General features: G+C 37.5%; 1 protein-coding gene across 1 annotated transcript in view; it reads right to left on the reverse strand.

The window, feature by feature from the left end:
- The window catches only part of LOC110313438 (fibronectin type III domain containing protein 3C1), a 64,281-nt gene that overhangs the window by 10,258 nt on the left and 44,588 nt on the right, over positions 1–9,435 (reverse strand). Inside the window, exons 10-22 of the mRNA XM_021187648.2 lie at positions 9,060–9,119; positions 8,505–8,643; positions 7,919–7,972; positions 6,975–7,096; positions 6,713–6,887; positions 5,601–5,687; positions 5,305–5,443; positions 4,613–4,684; positions 3,657–3,775; positions 3,435–3,537; positions 2,910–3,016; positions 2,585–2,698; positions 1,451–1,600 (exon numbers count right to left, since the gene is read on the reverse strand). Of these exons, the coding sequence (XP_021043307.1) occupies positions 1,451–1,600; positions 2,585–2,698; positions 2,910–3,016; positions 3,435–3,537; positions 3,657–3,775; positions 4,613–4,684; positions 5,305–5,443; positions 5,601–5,687; positions 6,713–6,887; positions 6,975–7,096; positions 7,919–7,972; positions 8,505–8,643; positions 9,060–9,119 (1,441 nt within the window). The remainder of the gene's footprint in view (positions 1–1,450; positions 1,601–2,584; positions 2,699–2,909; positions 3,017–3,434; positions 3,538–3,656; positions 3,776–4,612; positions 4,685–5,304; positions 5,444–5,600; positions 5,688–6,712; positions 6,888–6,974; positions 7,097–7,918; positions 7,973–8,504; positions 8,644–9,059; positions 9,120–9,435) is intronic.

Raw genomic sequence — 9,435 nt, forward strand, 5'->3', positions numbered from 1 at the left:
GTCTCTAGCTGTATATGTAGCAGAAGATGACCTAATCGGCCATCAGTGGGAAGAGAGGCCCCTTGGTCTTGCAAACTTTATATGACCCAGCACAAGGGAAGGGTGGGCCAAGTAGTGGGAGTGGGTGGGTAGGGGATCAGGGTCGGGAGGGGGGTATAGGGAATTTTCAGGATAGCATTTGTAATATAAATAAAGAAAATAATAAATAAAATAAAATAAAATAAAATAGATAGAAGATAGAGCCATTGTTCTCCATCCGTTCCTCCACCTCATGATTAACCTTTTCACAGTTATTTGGAACAAGGTTTTTGTTGTTCTGATTGTCATGATCATCCTGGATACCTCTTACTTCCTTGTTCTATTAATTTTTTTTTCCAGAAGCTTCTGCCTGGCAGGATCACTTTAATTTCTCCTAGCAGAGTGACTTCACCATGATGTCTTTTTTTTTTAAGGTTAATTGATTTAATTTTTGTATGTGAGTACATCCTTGTGTTCTTCAGACACACCAGAGGAGGACATCAGATCCCATTATAGATGGTTGTGAGCCACCATGTGGTTGCTGGGAATTGGACTCAGGACCTTTGGAAGAGCAGTCATTTCTTTTAACCACTGAGTCATTTCTCTAGCACCCCACAGTAATGTCTTAAATTTTCCATTCTCCTTCAGACATTCATTCCAAGGACCGTAGCAGGGAGTATTAACAAAGATTTGGTTGCCCTGCATTTCTACCAAACCATAGAACTTGAACTGAAAGAACAGTTGCATGACCATCTTGCCTTCAAGGCAGGTTCATCTGGTCTGAAAAGTCCCCTTCATATAAGTAACAGTTTCAGTTTCCTGAAGCCAGGCTTTAACGGAATATACCATTCCTGCACATCCTAGTTTAATCCTTAACACTACCTTATCTAACCAACAAGACTGTTCTGATCATTCAGGAAAGTTCCCAGCCCCCCGCAATAGCCCCTTTCCAAGCCCAAGCCCCTTACCAAGCTTAGACCATAAAAGAAGTTCATTGACTTACTGTCTTGAATTCTGATGAAAGTCTGTTCCAAGGCTGTCTCAAAATAAACATGTCCTTGACTTTGAGTCCCTTTGTACATGCTTATTAAATATAATGATTAACAAACTTGGAAATTAGGAACTGATTGACCAGGTAGTATTGGCATATACCTTTAATCCCAGCATGCCAGGAGGCAGAGGTGGGTGGATATCTGAGTGGGAGGCCTGCCTACAGAGAGAGTTCTAGGAAAGCCAGAGCTACACAGAAATACCCTGTCTCAAAAAACTAAAACCAACCAAACAACACCTTCTGTTGTTAAATATAAGCAATATTCTCAATTTGAAAATTATTCCCTTCTTGACATTGGAAATGATGTTAGTATTATGTATCTGGAAAATATAGGTTTAATAGCTATTGCCTTCTTTATAGTGAATGGAATGTCAGATCTACCTGTACTCTGCATAAGTATGTGGTTGCAGGAATAAGACCTTTAACTTCATAGCGCAAGCAAGGGCCAGTGTAAATCAAATGCATGGAATCTTCAACTTGTCCCCATTGCAGTCGGTAATCAATGATTTCAGCACCGTTGCATTTAGGAATCTGAAAGATGAAACATACACAGAAATTCAATTGTTTTTCTAAGTGTTCAGTATATTTGAATCTGTGAGGAGGAATACCGAGTAAAAGCTTGCAATCCATCAAGTGATACTGGATAGAGATATGTAGAAACAAACACAGGCATGACACTGTAATAACATGAAAGGAACAAGTGAAAGTAAGAAAAAGGACTTGCTAATTCCACATATTAGATGAATGAAAACAAATATATTAAGATTGGTTAAGATTACCATTGGTTAGTATGCTAAAACACATGCACTGGTGATCTAGGCTTCAAAAGTTAAAGAATCAGCTCTGTCATGCATCATTAACAGACTTAGCCTTTTGGATCAATGTTAAAAAGTTACACTGTTGCTTGAGAGTGGGGAAAAAACAGGTCAAATAAACCGATATGACTAAATAATTAGGTTAAATCTTACTTTCGAAAACTTAGGTTGGTAAGACATTCACATGGTTGTAAAAAGTACATTTTAAAATCTTTTCCATTCTTTTGTACCACATTGTAGTTACATGCTAGCTATAGCAGCAGAAGCTTTCCCAGTGAAGTTCTTCAGAGAAGACTAAGTTCTTGGCTGAGGATAATTGTTCAGAAGTAGAGTGCTTCCCTAGCATGTTTGAAGTCCCGGCTTCAGTCCTTAGCACCACAGAAAATTAAACATTTTATAAATTGCTCTTCCTTCAATGACTCCGGCATTAACTTCAAAAATTCAATTAGTTACCCATTCGTGGTTTACTTGGTCCCCAAATTTATAATTAAGATACGAAGAGCAGAGTATTGGCTCTGTTGTCTTCATGACTTCAGTGGTATTAGATCCTAGGAATGCTCTACAAAGCATGGTATGAGTGATGTAGGATCCTAATTCTAATCTATGATTCATTTCATTTTTTTTTCTCCAAAAAGTGCTCCAAACTAGTAACATGTTTGTGTATCAGCAGAATGAATAAAAAGTTGAATTGGTAACATACTTCCCAACTGACAATAACACAGGTTGGACCCTTGCAGGTTAGCACAGGTGTACCACACTGAGAAGGAGGGTGCCGGGCTGGTACAGATCCACACTCCATTGACTGAGATCCAAGCTACAAATTAAACAAACATACAAATAAACAAACACATGCATGACTTTGCAGGCATGGTTACTCCAAACCTTGGCAACAAGAACAGTGCAGACATGTATTCATTCAAAGTGAAACAAAGTACAAGTGGATCATGTGACTAGTATACCTTTTAAACTCATGCTTTATGTTTTCATCCAGAAAGTATGGGTTCTTCAGGAATTAGTTTACTTACTGCACATTTCTTTTCAGAGCTGGGGCACTCTTTTCTGTCCTGATGAGGACCTTTTGCTTTTTTGGCACGCACAAGTGCTTCTGGCTTCCCATTAACAGAACGATTGTCTACAAAACATATAAAATGCACTCAGTTTCCCTTCCCTGCTCAAATTTACCTTGGTAGTAGGGATGTAACCGGGTGAGTTGTGAATACTAAGCACACACTGCATCATTTGGCTCCACAACAAGTCCCTAGTTTTTAGAGATGTTTCTTTAAAACAATACAACCTACTGTACAGTGAGTTAAGGCAACTCTTTAAACAAGCTTAGACACTCAAAGCTCATTGTATCCATTAACTTCTCAATTTGACTTAGACATTAAAAAGTTCGTTGTCAGTTACCAAGGATTGGTTTGTTAACCTTTATTCAATTCTGTCCTAAAAGGAAATGGTACTTGCTAATATTAACACCTGCACAGAAAGCAAAAGTCACGAGCCAGGAAGTTTAGGGACAACTGTGAATCACAGAAGGAAGCCTTACTTACCAGGAAGGTTGGCATCCTTGCCCTTGGTTTTACCACGGAAGGGCTGTGAACGGCAAGACTCAGGAGGAAGAGTAGGCGTATGAATTGTCAATACATCTGAAGGCTAAGAGAAAAGTATTTTACTACTCTACTAAATTCACGATGACCTTCAGAAAACATTTAGTAATATAACAGTTTATTTCAATTCTCAGTTGGAGAACTTTTCCTATTCTGTTTTCTTACACGGCTTTGGCCTGCAGGGGAAGTGCAAAAGACTCTCAGTTTATATGTGGTGGCTGGTTGGAGGTCATCATACAGAAATTCCTGTAGAGTGCCATTGTAGATTATTTTCCAGGTATTCGCTGAAGGAAGAAGAGAAATTTGGTTCAATTTCTTCATAAATCATGTGTAAATTTTATAGGCCACCATAATAGTTAATGTATGCATGATATAAAGCATATATACAATCTACATATTATATGTGAAGAAACAACCGTTTTGGGAAATAACTTGATCCAAAATATTGTTTTAAAGATTTATTTATTCATTGATGTATCTAAATACACTGTTGCTCTCTTCAGACTCACCAGAATAAGCTATCAGACCCCTTTACAAATGGTTGTGTGCAACCATGTGTATGTTGGGAATTGAACACATGCCCTCTAGAATAGCAAGCAGTCAGTACTCTTTTTTTTTTTTTTTTCGTTTTTTGAGACAGGGTTTCTCTGTATAGCCCTGGCTGTCTTGGAACTCACTTTGTAGACTATGTTGGCCTTGAACTCAAAAATCCACCTGTCTCTGCCTCCCAAGTGCTGGGATTAAAGGCGTGTGCCACCACGCCTGGCAGCAGTCATTACTCTTAATATCTGAGTCATATGCCCAGCCCCAATTCAATAATATTTTAAGGTTGTTTAATAATTTCATCCCAGTAGAATTAATCAGAAACTGCAAGTGACCAGTAAATAATAATGTTTTATTAAAATCCAAAGGAATCTAAGTGTGTTGTAGGGTTTGGTTTATAGGTGTGTATCAATCCAGTTTTTCTGGTTCTGGCAATTGTACTATGTCTGCATGAGACACTGCTATTTGGTGAAACCAAGTACAAGTTTTTCACAGGAATTCTGTAGAATTTTTAATACTTTCTAGATGAGTGTAAGATTATTTCAAAATAAAATCTTTTAAAATTTGTGTTGCCTTACCACCATCTGAGTTTTCACAAACTTCTAGGCTGTAACTTGAAATGTTCATTCCACCATTGTCTTTGGGTAAGTCTAAAAGTAGAAATAAAGTTTAAGTGATTCTTTTGTTAAGTGTGTCTTTGGAAAACACAAGTTTTCACTAAAATTTTATCTCATAAATTGTACTTTTCACAGAAAATTATAATCATGTCATATTGGTATATTGACATCTCTATACTAATATTCTCTAAACATAATACAAGCTATATACATGTGACATCAGCCATCAAGCATTTAGATAGCATTTCAAAGTTCTTATGAAGAGACTAAATAAGTACATATAGAATAATTATCATTTACCTAGTTCATATACAGTAATAAGTTTGTGTAAATATAATTTCTGGCTAAGCTGATATTCATCTTTCACACAAACTTCTAACTATGGGCCTTATGTTGGCTATAAATACATTTTACTTGGAAGAAGCTTATTCACAGATCCATATGAAGTTCAACAATTTGTTCACTTGTGAATAGCTAAGCAAGCAATAGGAAATAGAAAAAATAATAGGGATTACCACTAATCCCATTTATATGGCAGAATGGTTCACATGCAAATGAGAATATTTTGCTTAGTGAAATTGCAGGACGATTTCTTCTGAGCTATAAATACTAGTACGGAGAGGGGAAAAGTTCAACAGAGAAGACTTATTTACCCCATCCAATTGTCACTTGTCGTGCATGGATCGTTCCCACTACATATGGTGTATTAGGGCATCCAGGCCTAGCTGGACGAGTAGTATATTTTACTTCTCCACTAGGGTTGCTCCTTCCTTCCAGATTATAGGCAAAAATCTGTTTGAGTGAAAGAGATTATTTTGTTAATCACTGAAAATTAATGTACAGTTTAGCAATATGTAGAGAGTCAGCTCCATGACAATTTCCAAGAATCAAGTGCCAAGTAAACTTTCATTTCAAGAAATAATACCACATTATAAATCATGCCACATACCCGAAACTTGTACATAGTGTTTCTTTGAAGATTTCTTATGGTGCAGGTGAGATCTTCTCCATTGTATTTAGGTTTAAAACCTAATCCCTAAAAATGGAGGACAAAGATTTAGGAGAAAGCCTAGATTCAAGGTGTTCCTTCAATTTTCCATCTACCTGAATGGTTTTGAACCCCAAAGCGGTCTGCATCAGGTCCTCTGCATCTGTTAGGATGTTTGTTAGCTTGGTGTTCTGTGAGACTCCTCACAGTGGGACTGGGCATTGTCTCTGACTTTTGCCTGCTCTTGGGATCCTTTTCCTCTTGTTGGGGTTCCTCCTCCAGGGTTGATATGAGTGTTTGTGCCTAATGTTACTGCAATTTGATAGGCCATGTTCAGGTGATATGCCCGGGAGGCCTGCCTTTTCTGATGGAAAGGGGTGTGTGTATGAGGGGGAGGGCAGGTTGGAGGAGTGGGATAGTGGAGGAGGGGAAACTGGTTTGGTTGTGTTGTATTCTATGAGAAAAAAAAATCCAATTTCAATGAAAATTGGAGATAATTTCTCTTTTCAAAACTTCATTATTTTCAAGATATAATGAGATAGCACATATGGAAGCAAGTAACCTATTAGTTACAAACCAGAACTCATCTTAATGTTATCTGCTTGATTTAAATTTTGGTAACATGGACATAGTAACTTACAGCTGCTTTTTAAATTGACTATCTCTTTGACACAGATTTGGAAGGTCAGAAAGGAATGAAGTAGTTGATCACCCACATGATGAAACTAGATGAAGAGAGGACACAGCTTGAAAATTCCTTTGAAGGTACTAAAAGTATGTGTGGCCACAGAGCATCACCTAGAACAGGCTTAGAATTGAAGATGCTAACCGTCTTCTTTGTATAGACACATGAAACTCTTGCATTCAGCTAGTTTAAGGATAAGGAGGCCTATGCAGACCTGCCCAAAAGTGGTGCTGATTGGCTTCCATTCTGAATATACTGAAGGCTGGTTTTTTTTCAAGTGAGAAGTAAATATAAAAAATTGTTGAAATATGAGGTTAAGCTTATGGTGTAAGAAAAAAATAAAGAAAAAATAAAGAAAAAAAAGAAAAAGACAAAGAAGGAGACTTACAGATTTTGCTTCCTCCATCTCTAGCACATAAGTGAGAGTGTCATTTGGGTTTGGGTTTGTTGGGGCACGCCACTCTAGAGACAAACTGTAGATTCCTGCTTCTTTCAACTTAGGTGGCAGTGGTGTTGGAGGCGTCTTTCCTGATGTATAGAAGACCGCTGTTTCACTGAAATCACTAAAAGAGTAAGTTGAAATGAAAGCATTCATTTTCAGGATCGGTGGCAGTATAGATTTTTCCAGTTGTGCAAATAAGTCAGGGTACCTGCAGCCAAAGTCATTTTTGGCAGCTAATCGGAAGGAATACTTTGTCGAAGGGCTCAGTTTAAAGAGCTTGTGCTGTTTCAGGCGTCCACTGTAACAACTTTTGAAGTCTTCACCTTTACCCTAGACAATGCAAACAAAATATTATCATATTGAATTATATCACACTTAACACACACTCACCATAGCATTAACCATTCCCAATCAGGTGATTTTTAAAAATTCCTTTGTACCAGGTCTAAGCAAGATGGGATCCCAGCACTGAGCAAGGGACCTGGACCCTAACCCAGAGTGTTAACAGTGTGCAATAAAGTTGGTTTCCTCCAATGGAGTCTCACAGGGTGGATAAACTACAGTTGAGGGCGGACCCTCTGCCCAGCACTGGTTAGCCAACACAGAATGAACTCAATAGTAATTCTGAAGTTTGTGTGTGTGTGTGTGTGTGTGTGTGTGTGTGTTTGGATATTTGTGTAACACAATTCGTGTTGCCTGTAGATTCCTGCTTCTTTCAACTTAGGTGGCAGTGGTGTTGGAGGCGGATTTCCTGATGTATAGAAGACCGCTGTTTCACTGAAATCATTATAAAATCATTATAAAATTCCTTACAGGTCTTTTGCTTATATATTATGTTATGTTTTCTGGGTTTTTTTTCCTTTATGAGCCTTTGGTGTGTAAGAAAGTGTGTGTCTCTGTGTCTACATGTGTTCCTTGTGCTTTTCCTTTGGCTCTATTTCTTTCCATTTGTTTGTTTTGTCCTATTCAGGTTTCTTTGTTTGTAAACATATCTTATTGTATTATGATTTTCTTCCATGTTTTCTGAAGAGAAAAAGAAAGGGTGGATTTGAATAGGGGTGGGTTGGGGTGCAGGGATCTGGAGTTGGAAGAAAGGAAACATTAATCAGATTATATTATATGAAAAATCTTATTAATAATAAATGAGCATACCTCATCCCATTCCAAAAGGAAGCTGCTTATTTTGGATCCATTATCATTGGAAACCTGAAAATGTTAGAAAGATAAAATTATGATGGTTTATTTTTATATAGCACATATATATCCTACACACACCATGAGCATGCATTTATGCATTTAAAGTCTGGTGAATTTGTACTTCAAAAATTTGTGTAGGAATATTTATTTTTATGACAATTAGGATTTAAGTTTAAAACACATTTTCCAGTCTCCAAGAAACACCCAGGTCGTATATCTCATGTTTCCAGATTGCATAAAAGGAAGGAAGTTAAAATGGATAACTAAGAAACCAGAGACAAAGTGTTATTGGTAACTGGGATGATTGACACCAAAACATGAGTGCTAGAAATGGGCAGTTAGCTTTTTATTAATGATCGAAAGTATATTGATATTTCTTAATTCACTTGGCATGATCTCTTAGACTGAGCAGAAAGATCATTGTGAAGAGATGTGATGGAGAAATCACTTAGATGAAGCATGCATCATTTATGGTTACATTCAGGAAACAGGACAGTGTTTGAAAATCACATTGAGATTCTTTTGTCAGTAAAATCCTTACTTTCCATTGTAAATTCAGGCTGTTCTTGGTTCTGCTAATCAGTGTGGGTGCAAGAGGAGGGTCTGGTTCACAGCCTGGTGTTGTGAAGCTAACCACTTCAGACACACTTCTGTGTTCTGCATCTCTTATGGTTGTTACTCTGAAAGGGGAACAGAAATTGGTGCGTTCAGGATCCAAGTTACAAGTTTGTATTTCTAGACATATGCTTTGTTGTTCTTTTGTTAGCACATGTTGAGTATACGCATTAACAACTTTCATTATGGAATCCCATATATGACCATCTTCCTATCTCTCCATAAAACTCTTTTGTTCTCTTCCCATGCTCCCTNATCCCCTTTATCTCCCTAACTAGTCACCTGCTTTATAATTTCATCATTTTTTCTTTTCTAGCCTCATGAGTTTAAACTACAGTGGTTGATTACATGAGTATTCAAGGGCACTTTGCCAGCAAAAAGCTAGATTTCCTGTAGCAATTCTCAGTACTAAACTTATATAGATTAAGAAGTTTCTACTAGATACAGGCTCGTGGTAGGTTGTGTGGGACGAAGTTCCTACCTTAAAAAGTAGACCATGCAAGGTTGTAGATCATGTAGGACCACAGTAAGGCCATCACCACTGTGAAGATAAACTTTGTTTATATGGGATCTCACATACATTTAAAAGCAAAGTGCACAGTTTTAGTCTCATAATTACTGATAAAGAACCAGTATTCTTCTGTAAGTTTCAATCACTTTAAACCACTTTATTTTTTTATTAGATATTTTCTTTATTTACATTTCAAATGTTTTATTTACATTTCAAAAGTTCCCTATACCTTCCCTTCCCTGCTCCCCTACCCACTCACTCCTACTTCTTGGCCCTGGCATTCCCCTGTACTGGGACATATAAAGTTTGCAAGACCTAGGGGCCTCTCTTCCCAATGATGGCTGAC

Source organism: Mus pahari, chromosome X (assembly GCF_900095145.1).
Source record: "Mus pahari chromosome X, PAHARI_EIJ_v1.1, whole genome shotgun sequence".
NCBI classification, from domain to species: domain Eukaryota; kingdom Metazoa; phylum Chordata; class Mammalia; order Rodentia; family Muridae; genus Mus; species Mus pahari.